This window comes from Cynara cardunculus, unplaced genomic scaffold (assembly GCF_001531365.2).
Source record: "Cynara cardunculus var. scolymus isolate 2C unplaced genomic scaffold, CcrdV1 Un_Scaffold_1327, whole genome shotgun sequence".
In the NCBI taxonomy this organism is placed as follows: Eukaryota; Viridiplantae; Streptophyta; class Magnoliopsida; order Asterales; family Asteraceae; genus Cynara; species Cynara cardunculus.
Genome location: NW_020200734.1, coordinates 71,420 through 92,074, shown reverse-complemented (window position 1 = coordinate 92,074; position 20,655 = coordinate 71,420). Strand labels below are relative to the sequence as shown.

The 20,655-nt window shown below is 32.4% G+C and overlaps 1 protein-coding gene across 1 annotated transcript; it reads right to left on the bottom strand.

Moving 5' to 3' along the window:
* Positions 1-12,398: 12,398 nt before the first annotated feature.
* Positions 12,399-13,479, bottom strand: LOC112502385 (GATA transcription factor 4-like). The gene is made up of 2 exons (XM_025106275.1): positions 13,213-13,479; positions 12,399-12,992 (listed from the first exon to the last, which is right to left on the bottom strand). The coding sequence occupies exons 1-2, from the start codon at positions 13,477-13,479 to the stop codon at positions 12,399-12,401; spliced, it is 861 nt and encodes a 286-aa protein (XP_024962043.1).
* Between the last annotated feature and the right edge of the window lie 7,176 nt (positions 13,480-20,655).

The following is a 20,655-nucleotide window of genomic DNA, read 5'->3' as shown; positions in this document are numbered from 1 at the left end:
GACTTTAGTCGTGTTTTATTTTCAAACGTGGGCCACCGATTCATGGTGGTCCGGCTACCACAAGGTTGAAGTAGAAGGGTTGGGCTGATGCCTAAATTTGCTGGGTCAAAAGCCCATTTTGTCATTTAATTTTGGGTCATCGATCAATTAGGGATCAGGTCGATTTGAGTTTGTCTTGCCATATGCCATGTATTAATTTGTTCAAGTTAAGTGGCCAATTTATTTATGATATTTAATTTTGGCCAATTAATTTTATTTTATGTTTAAATTTTTTATTAGTATATGGTATGCCCCCAAAAAAGACCTGTGGTTATGCTTTGGTTGTTTTATTTGTTTTGAAAAATTAAAATGTATTAATTGTAAAAGGTTGTAATTTATTTTAAATTTTCTAAATAGGAAAATTGTAAAATAGAATAAGATACGTTTGCATTTTCTGTTTTTACATTGTAAACCAAATTTGAAGACGGTGTTTCAAGAAGTTATAACGGAGTCCATGAAGTTCACCAAGATGAAAAGGCCAGTTGGACCTTGAAGACATCATTAGACATTTTTATCGTGGTGGTTGTGTTTTCTCACAACACCACATTAGGGTCAATATCATATATTATATTGTTGTGGTTGTTTATTTTGTGTTTTTATTCATTTATTTTCTTACAACTATTGTTATAATGTTTGCAAAATGTTTTTAAATAAACTTATATGTAAAATAAATTTTAATTCGGTGATAAAATTATGATATTTCAAAATAGATATGATTATCAAAATCAAACCGATTTTTGGATAAGTTTTTAAAAACAAAGGGGGCGTTTGGTTCATAGAATGAAATTCGATGAAATTAGAATTCATCAAATGAATTTGACTTTGAGGGAATAGAATGGAATTTGATGGTATTTGACCAGTCTTTTGATTGCGTTTGGTTAGATGGAATTGGAATGGAATTCTTAACGGAATTGGAATTTTTTTGTTTCGTTTACGGAATTCAACGAGAAAATTACATAGATGGCATTTCGAGAAAATCCTTTTTAGGATGGAAAGAACGAGAGAGAGAGAGAGGTCGAGCATACCAGATCGCGAAAAAGAGAACTTTTACCTTAACGGGTTCCCCAACCGGGATCGGGGGAACCGCGGGGACCCGATGGGGATCCCCAATAAGATCCCCAACGGGGATCGGGGCGGTCAAGGGGACGGTTTTAGTTATTGGTTTCGGGAACGGGGATACCAATAACCGGGCCGAACCTGGCCCGTTGCCATTATTAGTTTTAAACGAGATCGAGCAAGGGAGATCGAGCATAGTAGAACAAAACAAATCGAGATATAGCCTCGATGAATGGATGAGGGCTAAGGAATTTGTCGGATTGGAATTTGAAATCCGTGGTATATGTGGTGGAATTGTGAAATCAATAACTTAAGAAATTTGTTGGAATTGGAAGTATTCCTTCACACCAATTATGTGAACTAAACATTCTATTTGGAATTTGGTCAAAGGATTGGACATTCCAATTCGTTTCAATTCCACCAAATTCCAATGATCCAAACAGCCCCAAAGATTTTGATTTTAGATAGAATTACACGTTTTAAAAATATAGAATATTTTCTTAAATTCAAACCTTTCATAGATGTAAACTATATATCGTCCATTTAAGGTACTTGTCACGGCTTATGAATTTCGTTATGATCAGTACCTAGCCAATCATGCCAGATGATTGTGGAGTGAGACAAGGCGTCAAAATAACGAGATTAAAGTGAAAAGTTGCATTTGGCTACTCACTTATGGACGAGTGATCCAATAAACCCTAAATCAAGAATTTAGGGAAATAATGATATCTTAGTACGGTTAGATTACTTGGAAATATCATAGACAGTTGCATTGACCTCCATGAGTATTTTCAAGGCTTTGTAATTGGATTAAATGTCCTAATTCCAATATATGGTATATCGGATAAAATTCCATAAACACCTAAGAGTTACGTTGAATGTAAATGGATGATGCCTACATAAATAACCTATTTCTACAGATAGTTGCATTTGGCCATTTATGGAAATTGGTGAAATATGGATATTAACTCAAAATAAATGGTTTTTGAAAGGTTAATTCATTTATTTGAAATTTTAAAGTTACTAAGATTGAACTTAAATTTTGTAGATGTTTGCTACCACCTCAAACACGAACACAAACACAAACAACTTATCCCAATTTACACTGTGGTTAATCCTTGATAAGAAAAAATTGAACGAGACGAAGTCCCTTGAATGGTTTCGCTTCCTAAGGGTTGTCCTATGCATGAAAAGAAGTTCTATATTCTAGAGAACCCATCGCCCTCCAAGCATTCCTGCTAGAAATGTTTTAGCTGAAGTCATGGTTGCTTATGATAAGTATGCCAATGACTAGCTGGTGTAGGTTGCTTGATGTTTGCCTTCATGAATCCCAAGTTATTGTGGGATCATTAGGACATGACTGTCTGGTATCATCCTCACTGAAATCTATGTTTTAGTTCCAGGACAAGCAGGAGAAGTTTGATACAGTCAGGACATTGGATGTCTATATGCTGACTGAGGGCTTATCATCAATATCCCGTTTTGAAAATGAAAGTATACGTTGACCAACTGGCCCGTCTTGCTTCGCACTAGGTCAAGAATTGACAATCGATTTGGTTCTAAATTCTTTACCCAAGCATATGACCGGTTTGTTATGAATTATAATAGGAATGGTTTGATAAAACCAAGGTTCTAAATGGCATGGCGTCTAGGTCAAACCTCAAGCCTTACGAGTTACGGCGATGCAATGGCGTTTTCCAAGGCGTGGCTTAAGGCGACAAATTTATATATGATATATATGTGTATATATATTTGTGTGTGTCTGTATGTGTATGTATTTATGTCAGTGTCTTAAACAATAATGATTAAGTTATTAACAATTTAAATCTATATACAACGATAAACAAAAGAAAAACCATGAAATGATAATTTGATATTTACAGAGTTTACAAAAATGATATGACATATACAAAGTAAGTCACTATTTACAGTCCCTGTTTGGTAATCAAACAACAAAATCAGAGTAATGAAATCAAATGGAAGTACTCGAACAATATTTTTTGTATGCTAAGAAGTAATTTAGGGTTTTTTTTTTTCTTTTTCCTCATTTTATTGATTAAGTATTTGGTCCTTTAAACTATAAATTTTATTTATATTTACTCCCATTCAAGTTTTTAATAATTGCAAAATTCCTCAAACGCCATAACGGGCCATGACAAGCCATAACAAGCTCCACGCTTTATGTCCATGCCAAGGGAGTTAACATGGAGGTAAGGCTGCGCCTCGATGCCATGGCAGCGCCAAGGCACATTTTTTAGAACATTGGATAAAATTCTCACAGAGTTCACAACATGCTTAAAACTGCTGAGAGAAATATAAATTTCAAGTTGGATTTAACCAAACCAAACCAAAACAGGTTTTGACGATCAAATCAAAAGTTGGAATAGTCAAGAAAAATAGGGTGGTTGCCAAGGGAAATGATAAAGTTGGTAGTTCCTACAAAGACAAGTCCAATTGAAATATTTTGAGGACGCAGTTTGTTTCAACTGCAACCAAAAGAGGCACTGTAAGAGAAACTGTTCAATCCTAATGACAGAGAACAAGAAGCAGAAGGCTGCTGTCAGAGCTTCATATATGTTAACCATTGATTTGTTTACTTCCGATTATAACTCTTGGGTATTGGATACGGCTCTGTTATCCATATTTGTACTACTCTACAAGATCTAAGAAGTGAAGAGAAAATGAAACCAGGCCAATTGGAACAGAGGATGGGAAATGTAGCTAAGGTAGCTGTTATTGCTTAAGACACATATGATATGAAGTTGCCAAAGGGTCTCACTTTGACACTTAACAAGTGCTTATATGTACCTAGCATTACTACACATATAATTTCATTTTCTCAATTACAGGAAACTGGATTTATGTTTACTTTCAATAATAATACAACTTCTACTTACATTCACAATGTTTTGTATTTTGTGGTCAGACCACACAATGATATTTATGATATTGATATACAAAATAGTTATAATTACGAATCAATATATAATGTAAACAATAAACGAATTTAGTGGGGATTAAATCAAACCAACTTGTGACATTGTTGTCTTGAACATATAAACAAGAAGTGAATAAGCAAACTACAGGTGTACGGAGTGTTGGAATTATGTGATGATTTATACGATCCATGTGAATCTTGTTTATTAGGCAAGATGAAAAAGGCGCCTTTTATAGGCAAACCCAAAAGGGCAACGAAACTGTTGGGGGTCATTCATACTGATGTATATGGGCCTTTCAGTTCAGTCACAAGAAACGATCATTGCTACTTCATTACCTTTATTGATGATTTAAGTATATACAAGCATGTATACCTGATGAAAAACAAATTTGAAAGCTTTAAAATATTCAAAGAGTTTCAAAATGAAGTAGAGAATCAACTTGGCAAAAATATAAAAGCACTTCGGTCGGATCGATGTCACGAATATCTAAGCCAACAGTTTATTGATCATCTTAGAGGTGTGCGATTGTATCCCAACTAACTCCTCTGGGAACACCTCAACAAAATGGTGTATCTGAAAGGAGAAATCTTGTTCGATATGGTTCGCTCTATGATGAGTTGTACCACTATGCCTAAGAGTTTCTAGGGATATTCCCTAGAAACAGTTGCCTAAATACTAAATAATGCACTAACCATAAAGTCCAAAATGACCCCCTATGAACTATGGACTAGGAAGAACCCAAAGTTATCTTTCATGAGAATATGAGATTTGGACGCTTATGTTAAGCAAGAAGCTTTGAGAAAGCTTAACCCAAGGTCTGAAAAGTGCATCTTTATGGGATATTTAAAAAAGACAAATGGATATTACTTCTAAAACCCAGCTAGAACAAGGCATTTGTTGCACGACGTGGTGGGTTCTTAGAAAATGATTTTCTAACAAGAACCACAAAATAGGGACAAAGCAGTTCTTGAATAAATTCAAGAACCATAAGATGAGACTATGGTTGACACCAACCATCAACAAAATGTTGAACCTCAACAAGTTTTCGAGGAAATTGACTAGATATAAACAATCCGAAGATCAGGTAAGTATTGTCAAGATTTTGAGAGACAAGGTTACCTCATTGGCTGTAAAGACACAGTCCATGACGAACCTGTAACCTACCGAGAAGCCATATCAAGTTTGGAATATGATAAATGACATGATGCCATGAAGGTTGAAATACAGTCCTTTCAGATAACTAAGTTTGGTACTTGGTAGGTGCACCTGCCAACTGAACAATCATTCGGTGCATAAGGGTATTAAAAAAGAAAACTAAGGTGGGATTGTGCATACCTATAATGCTAGGTTGGTAGCAAAAGGTCTTACTCAGACTCAAGGAGTCAATTATGATGAGACCTTTTCTCTGGTAACTAGAGATCGTCAAAAACCGGTCCCGGGCCGGGTCGGGCCGGTCTCAATCGGTCCTAACCTTTCTCATAACCGACCATAACCGGTCCCGGCGTAACTGGTCCCGGTCGAAAATGATAGGACCGGTCAAGGTACTTCATAACCGGCTATGGACCGGCCCGGTCCCAACCGGTCCTTGCATTAAAAAATAAGATTTTTATTTTTATTTTTTTAATGATATATATTTTTAATACATTATAAAATTTACAATTGGGTCATTCAAATACACTTTAAAAATACGTTTTAATATAATTAAAATTACTTTTTCTTATAAAAATGCATTATTAAATTATTTAAAAATACATTATTTATAAAATTATTTGAATTTTTGGGCCGGGCTGGTCCTTTGTTAGTCCCGGTCCTTCGGCGGTCCCGGGCCGATTTGGCCATCTCTACTGGTAACTATGATTAAATCCATCAAGATACTTCTTGCCATAGTTACATATCATGATTATGAAATATAGGTATGCATGGTAAATAAAAGGTATGCAAATTGCAAAGGTCCATTTGTGTAATGAATCAAACATCTTGTAGTTGGAATTTTTGTTTTGACGAGAAAATCAAGAAATTTGATTTTGTAAATATTGAAGATAAACCTTGTGTATATAAGAAGATAAGTGGGAGCATAGTAATATTCCTGATCCTATATGTAGATGACATATTGATCATCAGAAACACCATATCAACGCTTGAGGGTGTAAAAGTTTGACCAAGGAAGTGTTTCACGATGAATGATCTAGAAGAGGCGGCATATATCTTTAGCATATAGATCTATTGAGATAGGTCTAAGCGGTTAATTGGCTTAAGCCAAAATACATACATTGACAAAATCTTGAAACACTTCATGATGTAGGGTTCCAAGAGAGGGACTTGCAAATGGTACATGGTATATAACTGAGCAAGACTCATTGTCCTAGTACAAAAGAGGACATAAACTGTATGATGGGTGTTCCCTATGATTAGACCATTGGTTTTATTATGTATGCCATGTTATGTACTAGACCAAACATCTCATATGCCCAAAATATGACGAGAAAATATCAATCAAACCCAGGTGATGCTAACTAGGTAGAAGTGAAGAACATCATGAAGTATCTAAGAAGAATTAAGGATATGTTCTTACTGTACAATGGTCAGGAAAGATATATATGTATCTAATGACATATAAACTCTAGTTTCCAAATCGACAGTGAGGACTTTAAATTGCACTCGAGATACGTGCTTATTTTAAATGGTGGTGTTGTAAGCTGAAAGATCTACAAGCAAAACAAGATAGCAAATTCAACTACAAAATCGAAGTACATTATAGCGGCGAACACCGTAAAAGAAGTTGTTTGGATGAAGAAATTCATCTCAAACCTAAGATTGGTTCCTAGCGTATGTGACCCTGTCGAGATCTATTGCGACAATGAGGCTGTCTTAGCTCATGGGAAAGAACCAATGTCACATAAGTGATCCAAGCATATTCTAAGATGGCATCACATGATTCGAGAAATCTTTGATCGAGGTGACGTGAAGATATGAAAAATTCGATCAGAAGAAAATCCAACAGATACTCTAACTAAGCATATGAGTCAAAGCAAACACGATGCTCATACTAGTTTGATAGGATTAAGGTTTTGTAATACATTGATATTCTATGTAATTTTAGTAAACTTTTAAATTTATTTAAACAACAAAACAATTATGTTTCTATCTGTTATGATATATTGAATGAGTATTTACATTAAATATTTTAATGTTAATTATTAACATGTTTAAGTATCCTTAAATGAAGATGATGATAATATTATTTAAAATTGTCCTTGATCGGTTATTACTAGAGGAGTAGTAATAAACAAAGATCATTGTGAAGTGTGCTGGGTGCAACCTCAGTCACATGCACTTATCAGTGCACAAGTATTGGACAAGACATACAATCAGGATCACTTCATAGATTGACATCATAAGGTGAGTCTTGAAATGATGTATACTCTTAACCTCAAACCTTATATGCACATTGGGACCTAATGCATAAGGAGTGTTATACTTTGACACAGTCTAGTGTTACCCTTAACTGGTAATCATAACGACTATATTGGGTATACCGTGAATTTGTTTCTATGTACATGGAATATGAGATTTGGTCCTCTCAAGATGAGAGATATATTTTTTGGACCCCTCGATAACATAGTTCGATTAACATGGCCATGGAAAAGGGGATTAGTAAGCTAATAACACTTGTCTAATAAAAAAATATGATGAGATCGAGAAACATAATTTTGAACTATAAAGGATGACATAGGTCTATGCCTTAATTTTAAAACAAAATATCATGAAGTAGGAGGATAACGAATGATTCTACCATATTATTGACTAGATTAATCAAATTGCTCAAGGAAAGGCACATTTACGTAGCCTTGGGGGGAGTGATGTGTTGCTAGACCCTTCCATCGTTTGTGTTACCGTGTATCGTGTACAAGTGGGAGAATGTAAGTTATTATATACCACAAAATATTTCACACATAAATACTGTCAAGGAGTATGTAAACCTATGGGTAGCACACAAAGAATACATTTGCCTCAATTTTCAGAAACCCAAGAACACGTTTGCCTCTTTTTTCAGAAACCTAAGCTAAATCATGTTGATTATTGAAATAATTAATCTTGAAGGATATTTATGAAAAATATGTGTTAAAGTGTAATTATGATAATTACTGGGTGTTATATGTAAATGTATTTAAGGCCAAGGTTATTTTACAAACCAGTGAAATCTAACAAACCGTGTGGTTCATTGTTTAATTGAATAAAATTGTTTAATGAAAGTGTTTAATATGATGGAATTGTTTCATATAATTCTTTTCTTTGTAAAATTGTTTAATATATTTTTGGTTTTATGTGAAAATGAAATTGTTTAATGTGTTTCTCATTTTGATGAGGTTTGTGTTATATATTCTTGATTAATCAATCCTCATATATTATTGAGGAAATTGTTTCATATATTATTGACTAATCAAACCTCATAATTCAGAAAAAGTGAAAAAAAATTAAAAAAATGATTGATTGTATGAGGTTTGTACGGTTTGTTAGATTTACATGGTTTGTAAAATAACCCACCCCATGTATATAATTATATTAAAGTTTAAGAAAATTATATAAATATACAAATAATTACTAAAATCTTATTTCAATTATGGAATAACTATAAGACGGTCTATAGAAATAAGGTGATAAGCTAAATCAAATATGATTGAATCTTTTAGATTTAGCTATCAGATAAAATACATAAAGAAAACCTATTCTTTTTTGTAAAACATATAGATCTAGTGGTTTTGGGCTAGCACCTGATGAAGGTTAGAAAACGTGTTTGTGTGTAGACTACCATAGAGGTAACCACTACAAAAAGAAAGAGTATCAGCGAGAGAAAATTCCCTCGCAAATCCATCGTTAAAAGGGTATTCCGTTGCTGATCCGTCGCTGATAGTCCGTCGGTCAAAAGCTTGTAGGTAATGCTATAAGCGACGGATCAGTGACGGAAATCAGCGACAAATTTGCGAGGATTACTTTTAACGACAAATCAGCGAGGGAACTTTCAGCGACATATCAGCAAGGGAACTTTCAGCGACAGATCAGCGAGAGAACAAATTCAACGACGGATCAACGAGAGAACTTTCAGCAACGGATCAACGAGAGAAATTTCAGCGACAGATCAGCAAGGGAACTTTCAGCGACGAATTTTCCTTCGCTAATCTGTCTCAAATGTTTATTAATCTAAAAATAATTTTTTTATAATTACATAATTCCTGTATTTATTTATACAAAACCTAGCCATAATATAACAAATCAAAATTGTGAACAAATTAAAACTAACCAATTTATATGATTTAAAATACCCAATTCATACAATTTAAAATATTAAATTCTTACAATTTAATGTTTAAATTCATACAATCTAACTACCGGGAGGTGGAGGTGGGGGAGGGGGGAAACGTATCATGACTGCCGCATAAACACAGCAAAATGCTATGATAAGGCGGCCTGTTCCACTAATGCAGCAGCTTGCCTGGCCTGTTCGGCCTCCAAATCTGCCCTCTTCTTTTGTTCATCCTCCATCTCGGCCATATGGTGTTCCTCCCGCACCCACGCCTCCTCCTCTATCCTCGCCAATTTCTCTCTCAACTCTGCTACATGTAAATATTCACGTTCGACAAAATCAGTAATTTGTTTGCCATGAAAGTAATGAAAAAGTAGATAAAAATATAACCAACATACCTCTGTTGTTGACTCGTATGATCTCTCAGTGCTATTGCTAATCTACTCGTCACAGCATAAGAGGGATCATGAGAGGTCCCGAAACCAAAAATACGACCCTCCTCCATCCTCCGACAATCTGCTCCCAAAGAGATGCCTAATTAGGGGGAGGACTATCGGTACTAGACTGTGACTCACCTCTAAGCGATTGAAATCGCTCCTATGGTTCACAAAAACAAAAACAGGTGAGGTTATATATGTAGAAATTTCAACAGCATGACGACTGTAAATCATACATATCCAATGCCTGTTTTTAACAACTGAATGTATATATATATATATATATATATATGAAATTAATAATTTGGGTAATTTTAACTTAAAATATTCATTAAGAACATTTTAGGGATCTTATAAATATCATCTCTCCTCTCCTCTTTCCTCCCTCCGGCTAATCTTATTCGACGAACCTTGTTTTGATGAATCTTATGTGAACACAAGATACACATTGTGATACCTATAAACGCTATTCACTATGATACCCAAATATACATACAAGATGCATAATGTGATACCCTTTGTAAAACAATAAAAATAACGAAAATGCACACTATGATACATTTCATAAAACAAAGAAAATACATTGTGATACATGTGAAACATCATGAATGTTATCACTATGATACACTTTGATTCACAAACGTCTTTAAAATACGATGTATATTAGGTAATTGATATACTAGGTAACTAATTTTAACTAAATATTTTCTTCTAAAAAAATTAATTAAATATTTTGATTAGTTGCCAAAAATAGAATTAGTATATTACCTTTTTAACTTATTTAAAAAATATCCTTAAATATCTCAAACGAGTGGTTCACATTGGATCTAATGGTTAACACAAACTAATCAGTTCTCTCATGAATGTGACTATATATATATATATATATATACACACACACACATGCGCGTGCACACATAGACTTGGGATCATGTGAGACAAGATTGTTTTCGTGAGACACGTGAAATACGATTTTTACACTTGAAACTTCACAGTGTTTTTGCTGTGAAGTTTCGGTTTTTTTATTACCTTCACAACATTATGTTGTGAAGTTTCAAATGAAAAAATCGTATATCTCGAAAACAACCTTATCTCACGTAAACTCAACCCTATATACATATATACATACACACACATACATACATATATATATATATATGTATATATGATATACTAACTTGTCGTCTTTAACCATGCTCCGAAAAACTTTATTCCACAATAGCTGCCACGACTTGGTCTTACACAATACTACATCTCATGCTATTTAAAACCTACACAAATTTGAATGGGGACCATATTTTTTTTTTAAAGTAGTGACATTCTTGAAACTTTGTCAAATTTTGGATAGTATCCTAAAATATTCAACTAAGTTACATATGTTCTATGCTTATACACATATAAGATATGTTATGCATTTAAATACAATTATTTATCATTTTTTTATTTAATTACCTTCAAAACATCTCAATTTTGATATAATAATTCCCAAAACTTTTCTAATTTTGAAGAACCAATGCAATGGCATATTCAAAAACACAGATGATTGGAGGTCCTAGGGGTATAAAAATATATCCGAAACTGAATAACTCACTGGAACCAAAGCGATTTTAGTTATCCCGTTTGCAGGTTAAATCGTCCGATTAACCAACTATGGTAAGTTTAGGTTTCAATATTTTTTTTACCATACCGATAATTTAATTTATATTATTTTCTGAATTATTTTTAACATATATAAAAAAATACAATATAATACGAATCGACCCATTCTTGACTCCAAATTTCAGGAATATTTTAATCATTTTATGTAATTGTATTTTTATTCAACGAAATCCATGATACATTGGATAGAGTTGGAGTAATTTTTAGTTTTATAACAATTAATAAAATAAATAAAAATTAATTAAAATAGCCATTTTTTAGTTATTTTTTCTCTCAAAATAACGAATATAATCATAGGCCCGTAATTTACAGAATGGTTAAATTGTAAGAAAAAAAAATATAGTTTTTAAACCAGATCGCAACTGAAGGGACCAAATATGTAAATTTAAAAAAACACATGGACATATTTTTGCCGATCTATAACTAATTTACATATTTGATTCCTGTAAGTGCGGATCTGATTCAAATTTTTTTTTTTATATTTTTTCACTTTTTCCTAAATTATGGACCTGCCAATCACTTTTGCTTTCTTTTTCTTTGGCTACTAAGATATTTCAGTTCGTCAGGTTCTCAATGCATTTCTTTAAACAAGCACTCTGTTTTTTTTTTCTTTTCATATGGTAAATATTTCTCAAAAAAATGAAGTGATTACTGATCCATGACTATTTTTTCTAAGAGATGAAATTAAAATGATTATTTTAATTAATTTTTTTAAAATAAATAAAAAATAAATCTTTTTTGTAGTTTTATAAATACGGGGAGGGTTGCATGTTCTCTCAGCTTATCACGTGGAAAGTCATGACTCTGGTGGTTGAACATTTAAGTAACCCTAAAAAAATTCCAAATTCCATTTAATTTAATTTAATTTATTATTCAGAAAAATCAATAATCATCACATTACCAAAAACTCAAATTTCAATTCTCATCCTTCATCGGAGATCAGATGTGAAATTATGAAAACTTCCATTAGCAAACCTCGTAGTTGTTGTGGTTATGGTGGTGTCCGCCGCCGTAGAGTTGGTATTCAGATGTCGGTGACTGTTGTTGTTGTTGGCCATGGACCATTTCCTTTTGTCGACGGAGTTCCATTACTTTCCGGTGAGAGTTAGAGTGTTGAGTCAGCACAAACGTCGGACTTGCCGCCGGTCGATACTCCGGCACTAGCCTCCCTGACTTGTACCTCACGCCACACGCGTTACAGAGTGTTTTTGGACCTAGCGGTCCGGTCCTCCACTGCGGCGTCTTCTCCGATGCGCAGTGAGTGCATCGCCGGACTAATCCAGCCTCTGATGTTGTATCCGAAGACGATGATGTCGGCGATGAGTACGTCTCTAGCTTCGTCGTCTGTTTTTCGGAGATCGAAGCGGTAGGTAACGGCGTGGTTGATGTCCAGCTAGTACTGTTGGTAGGTGCTCTGGTTCTTTTGCTTCTAGATCGGCTATGAAATGATGTGTTTTCCGGACGGTAGTTTATAGTTCCGGCCAGATTATTCGCCGGAAAATCGCTGAAGGAATCGTGAACAAAATTCGATAGCCATTCCAGCTCCGCCACGTCCTCACTCTAGAACCAAATCGAAACATGCAAAACAGAAATCAGTTATGAATTTCAATAATACTTCAAAAATCAACATTGTTAGCTAGAGATCCGTAATTAATCGTGCTCGATTCTCCGATCTGTGTCAATCACGGCAATACTTCTTGATCAGAAATTTTCAGGTATGATTTTCAACTAAAAAAAATGCGAAAAGCAGGTGAAATTAATTAGGCGAGTGCTTGCTTACAGGGACGCATAGGTCGTCGGTGAAGTCCGTCGAGTGGTGGTGGTAGTTGGTTGCAATGTCGTTATTATAGTTATTACTATCGTCGTTGTTAACTCCGTACTGGAAATGGCAGCCGGTGGCGGTGGAGGCGGCGGTAACGTTGTGATGCTGGTGGAGTATGTCGGTGGCGGAGGCGCCGAAGAGGTCGCCATGATCGTTGGAGAAGTCGAGTAGCTCGTCAACGCCGGAGAAATCCTGTCCAGATGACGACATTCCATAGATATCCATGTCTCCTCCTGAGTGTTGCAGAAGGTGGTGGACGGCGGAGGAAGAGAAGAGAGGAGGAGTGAGAGAGGGGGAATGGTGGAAGGGGGTTGATATAGTACGTAGCTTTGGGATGAAGGGTTGTAGGAGAGGGAGCAATGGAACGTGGGTAGAGTGACCATGCAATGTGATCACTATTTCCTTTTTCATATATATATATATATATATATATATATATATACACACACACAAAAATAAAATGTTGTATTTTCGGGTAATCATTATGGATTGGATTAGTCTTTTTGGTAATAGTCTTTTTTTTATATAGATATAGAAAAAAAGAAAGACAAAAAAAAATTACGAGGTCCATTTAAAAGAGAACTGATTAGTTTGTGTTAATTGCGAGATCCAATCTCAAGCACATATATATCAACGGATAAATTAGGAAATTAGTAACTTGGGTAATTTGAGTTAAAATTATAATTAGAAGGCATTTTAGGTATTTCTAAAAACTCTTCTCTCCTCTCTCCTCTCTCCTCTCACCTCTCTCCTCTCTCCGACCTCGGATCTCCAATCTCCGATGAACATTATTTCGACCGATACCAAGTAATCATTGTGATACCCATTGTGGTATCACTGTGATATCATTGTGATACCAACTATGATACTAACCCAAACCTTAAAAACAAAATCAAATCCATAATCTAAATTTAAGAAATACATACCGATCATCCACGTTGTGATACACAAAATACATACAAAATGCAATGTGATACCCAATGTAATACCAATTGGGGTACCACTGTGTTACATCTCCGATCGGCTACACAAATGACCTCAGTGTGATACCCAAACACATATATGATGCATTGTGATACAATTGTAGTATCACCGGAGGACGGGGGACGGAGAGAGAAGAGAGGAGAGATGAAGGTTTTAAAATACCTAAAATGTCCTTACATTAAATTTTAATTCAAAATTACCAAAATTATACATTTTCTAATTTATCTATTGATTTGTGGTTGAGATTGGACCTCACGGTTACCACAAACTAATTAGTTATCATTTGATTAGTCCCCTCCAAATTATTGTTTTTATCTTTATTAACCATTTTCAACCAATCATAATACATCTTAGTATTAGGTTGATATTCATCTTATAATTTAATGACAAAGGTACATATGTCATTTTATTTTTTATGTAACTCCTATATTATTAATTGGGAGTTATAAAATCATAAAATCCCAAGATTTGTGTTAACTTATTATTAATGTTGTTATTATTTTCAATATTGATTTTCTATCTCTAATGTTTATGAATTTGTGATTGATGGAGGAGATCCATAGTAAGTTTTCAGTGTCGTTCAAATTGACATATACGAATGATGATGAACATGTGTGACCATATGAACACAAATTCACATATGAGCATTTAACAACCATATAAACACAACTCGACATATATGAACCGTTGTGTCAATTACGAACACAAATTGGCATATATGAACACTTGTATCAATTACAAAAACAAATTGACCTATATGTACAGCCCGATATAAATACGAACACATATTGATCCAAATGAACATAAGAAAGATGAAGAACATGTGTGACCATATGAACATAAATGCACATATATGAACATTTGTACAACTATATGAACACAACTCGACATATATGATGAACCCTTGTGTCAATTATGAACACAAATTGACATAAATGAACCATTGTGTCAATTTCGAACACAGATTGACATATATATATATATATATATACAGTTGGTATAAATATGAACACATATTGACACAAAATTACAAATGAACATACGAAAGATGATGAACATGTATGACCATATGAACAATTTTACATATATGAACACAACTCGACATATATGAACCCTTGTGTCAATTACGAACACAAATTTACATATATGAACTCTTATGTCAAATACAAATATAGATTGACATATATGCACACTTGTCTCGTTTGCAACTTTTTTCCATATACACCCTTGTTCCCACTTGAACAATTCCCATAAATATCGAATAATTGTTCACATATGAACCATTAACAAAAAAACTGTAGAAGAATCTGGTGTTGTGATCTTGCTGTTGGTTTTGATTCGATGACGAGATAAATTTCCAGATTATTACATTGTTATTAATGGGCAGTTACAAAACATCTCATTGTCATTAATGGGCAGTTACAAAACATCTCATTGTCATTAATGGGCGATTATAAAACATCTCATTGTCATTAATGGACAACTAAAATATTTTTCCCAAAATACCCCTTGTAAATATTGTTCACTTATGTTACCTTGTCTAGTGTGTAATTAATTACACTTTATGTTATGAATGATCTTAGCCACAAATTTCAAAGATCAATGGCCAAGATTGATTAACAAAGTTAACACAATAAACTTGGTTAATATTTAAACCAACCTCTCCTTATATATATATATATATATATATATAGGTGCCCATTCAAGAGAGAACTGATTAGTTTGTCTTAACTGTGAGATCCAATCTCAACCACAAATCAATGGATAAATTGGGAAATTAATAATTATGATAGTTTGAGTTAAAATTATAATTAGAGGGCATTTTAGGTATTTTTAAAAAACTCCTCTCTTTTCTCTCCTCTCTTATCTCTCATCTCTCCGACCTCCCATCTCCGACCTCCGGTGAACAAAAATCCGGCATGTACCAAATAATCACAAAGATACACAATGTGATACCTATTGTGATATACTGTGATACCCATTGTGATATACCGTGATACCATTTGAGTACCATTGTATATCACAATGAGTATCACATTGTGTATCTTTGTGATTACTTGGTATCTGCCGGATTTTTGTTCACCGGAGGCCAGAGATGGGAGGTCGGAGAGATGAGAGATGAGAGATGAGAGAGGAGAGAGATGAGAGGAGATAAGAGTTTTTTTAAAAATACCTAAAATGTCCTTTAATTATCATTTTTACTCAAACTACCATAATTATTAATTTCTTAATTTATCCGTTGATTTGTGATTGAGATTGGTTCTCATAGTTACCACAAACTAATCAGTTCTCATTTGATTAAGCCTCTCTCTCTCTCTCTCTCTCTATATATATATATATATATAATGTAAAAAATTCATATTTGTACAAGTTGTGCAAACCACCTTCATTCGTCGATTCATTGTTCAATTTACTGAAATTGTTTCATAAAATTGTTTAATCTTATGAAATTGTTTCATATATGGTTGTTTTTATGTTTTAATGAAATTGTTTCATATATTTCTCTAAATTTAATATAATGAAGATGATAATATTCATAATTAACATCTTTCAAAATAAAAAATGATTAATCAACCTCTCATAATTACAAAAAAAATGAAAAAAAATTATGATTGGTTGAATGAGTTTTGTCCGATTTGTACAAATAACGTGATTTGTAAAGTAAGACTCCTCTCTCTCTCTCTCTCTCTCTCTCTATATATATATATATATATATAGGTTGGTTATTATACAACCGTTGACATTTGTGCAACCAATACAACCCAATCTCAACCGTCCATTTCATTTGATGAATATGTGATTTCATAGAAGTTTTGATTGTTTCCTAATATAAAGTATTAATCATAATTAATGAACTCTATTCATATTCCATAAATATTCAAATCATAATAAATGAACTCTCATYATTTMTATAAATATCTCAATTAATTGGGTTGCAAGGGTTGTACAAATACACAAGGTTGTAAAAGAAATATACCCTATATATATATATATATATAGAGAGAGAGAGAGAGAGAGAGAGAGAGTATATTTCAAATGCAACCATGTCCATTTGTACAATCAATGCAACCAAATTAATTGAGATATTTATAGAAATGATGAGAGTTCATTTATTATGATTTGAATATTTATGGAAGATGAATAGGGTTAATTAATTATGATCAATACTTTATATTAGGAAACAATAAAAAATTCTATAAAATCACATATTCATCAAATTAAATGGACGGTTGAGATTGAATTGTATTGGTTGTACAAATGTAAAGAGTTGTATAATAACCCATCCCTCTCTATATATATGTATGTATGTATGTGTGTATGTATATAACCCTTGAAAAGGTTGTAACCGATGCAACCCAATCTAAACCACACATCCAAATGATCAATGGTTGGAAAAGAAATTGGCGCATTTTGGTTATTAAATTAACTTGAGAAGGGTACATATGGAATGCTGAACACAATAAGAGGATAGAATCGAAAATGCATTAAGATGCTTGTTGAAAGCAAAGTATCGTATAGAGAAATTTGAGGGACATAGTTGACAAAATGTTACTGCTTCGATTGAAAAAACCAGGACTAAGCTCATGACTGACAAATCCCATCCAAGTTCCTTTTCGAAGATATGAACTTGATATTCTGTTTTCTTAGGAGATTGTAAGCATCACAAATTGGGGTTTATGTGAAAACTGAAATGCATTCAAACATCAATGCCGAGTTGTTTTATATAAAGTTTAGATGCATGCGAGGAAAATACCTTTGTTTTCATATGAATAGGGTATTTGAACCAAAAGTGTTATGACTGTGGAGGTGATATGCATATGCATTTTTGGCATAGGGACGGTAACAAAGGGTTTTAACTGATATTCATATGAAATTGGTATCATGTGTTTTTAATTGGGATTGTAATAAAGAGAAATTGGTGTTCTATGAAACTTGAAATGCATTCGTCGGTGATGTAAAGTTATGCTGTATAAAATTTAGATTCATGTGGTATGAAATCAAAAGAAATTAGGATTCATGTGATATGACATTTGAAATGCATTCATATGAAAGTATAATTCATATGAAACATATAAGACGACAATGCAATGTTATTAAAACGACATATTCGTATGATCTCAAATTAAAAAAATTAATAAATTAAAATCAATGAAACCGTCCACTAAAATAGGAATAATTGTTTTTTTAATTAAAAAATAAGAAAAATTAAAAGACATATTTATCCTTTCATAGTTAATTAAATAAAAAATAAAATCCTTAAAAAAGTAAGATAAATGACTGAGATTGGAATAAAAAGGAATGCAAACTTACAACCTAAATGTTACATTTAATTTGTATTATATATATATATATATATATATACACTATATTATAAATCATTTAATAAGAATTCTTAAAAACCAATTTTTATGCATGAAGTATTGTTTATTTATGCATATTATTTAAAATTCAAGATTAAAAGTGATTTTGTGTAAGTACAACTTATTAAAGCTTCAATTTAAGTTCGTGTAACTAATTGCAGATAAACATAATTAAATATATGATAAACATCTATTTTAAATATAGAAGATTTAAAATATAATTTAGATAATCATTGAGTTTCCAACGGAATGTTTAACTTAAATTAAATTATAATGAAAAATTGAATTAAAGAAGTCACAAGAAAAGAACGAGAACCATTAAATAATTAATTTGATACTAATATCGATTTTATTTTTTTAAATTTTTTATGCTATTTTCAAATTTATATTTCATTCAAAAATAAAAACATTATCACTTTCTTAAAAACACATAAAATCATATTATATTGATAGAGACAAAAAATAAAAACTAAATATTAAAATGGAGATTTATTTTGCTGAATTGCGCGAGTATCTTTCTAGTATATATATCTATATATATATATATATTGATTATTATACAACCCTTGACATTGTGCAACCAATACAACCCAATTTCAACCGTCCATTTCATTTGATTAATATGTGATTTCATAGAAGTTTTTATTGTTTCCTAATATAAAGTATCGATCATAATTAATAAAACATATTCATCTTCCATAAATATTCAAATCGTAATAAATGAACTCTCATCATTTTTATAAATACCTCAATATATTGGGTTGCATTGGTTGTACAAATGCAATGTGTTGTATTTGAAACAAACTCTCTCTCTCTCTCTCTCTATATATATATATATATAGGGTATATTTCTTTTATAATCTTGTGTATTTGTACAACCTTTGCAACCCAATTAATTAAGATGTTTATAGAAATGATGGGAGTTCATTTATTATAATTTGAATATTTATGGAATATGAATAAAGTTCATTAATTATATATATATATATATATATATATATAAAGAGATAGAGAGGATGTTTCAAATGAAACCCTTTTTACAACCAATGCAACTCAATCAATTGAGATATTTATGAAAATGATGAGAGTTCATTTATTATGATTTTAATATTTATGAAAGATGACTAGGTTCATTAATTATAATCAATACTTTATATTAGGAACAATTAAAAACTTCTGTGAGATTACATATTCATCAAGTTAAATGAACGATTAAAATTAAGTTGTATTAGTTGTATAAATATAAAGAATTACATGGTAAGTCACCATTCTCTCCCTCTATATTCTTCTTCAAAAGTAAATGCCACAAATTTAATATTGCATTATGTTTTCAAATATTTAATGTACTTTATTGTTAAATTGATACAATAGTTAATTAATTTACAGATAGTTAAATACTTGTATTAAACTAAATAATATATGAAATGGTGTTTTGCACTAAAATTCCCCCTATTCTGTTTTTATTTTTTGACCAATGAACTTTTAAAATATAATTTTGATATCTTGTATGTAATAGCTTAAAATACGTTATACAAAACTAGAAGGGTACTTGTACAATGTAATGAGATATATCTCGATTTTAATGTTTTGTTTTATTTTTTTGTCTCGGTCGATATTATAAGAAATTGAAAAAAATAAGGAAAATTGCACCAAAATGGAACCAACTTTCACATGATTTCTATTTTGGGGAACGAACTTTCAAAATCGTCATTTTGGGGAACCAACTTTTACCTGATTCCTATTTTGGGGAACCAACTTTCAAAATCGTCATTTTGGGGAACCAACTTGCACCTAATTCCTATTTTGGGGAACCAACTTGAAAAATAATTATAGAAAAATGGAAAAATTACACCAAAATGGAACAAACTTTCACCTGATTCCTATTTTGGGGAACCAACTTTTAAAATCGTCATTTAGGGGTCTCTATCGAACTTTTTGTTATTTAAGGGTCTGATTGATCTGTTGAACATGTAACATATAATTTAAGGGTCTCTATCAAACTTTTGGTTGGATTTGCCAAATTTGATTTAAACTTTAATATTGACACAGATTGGTT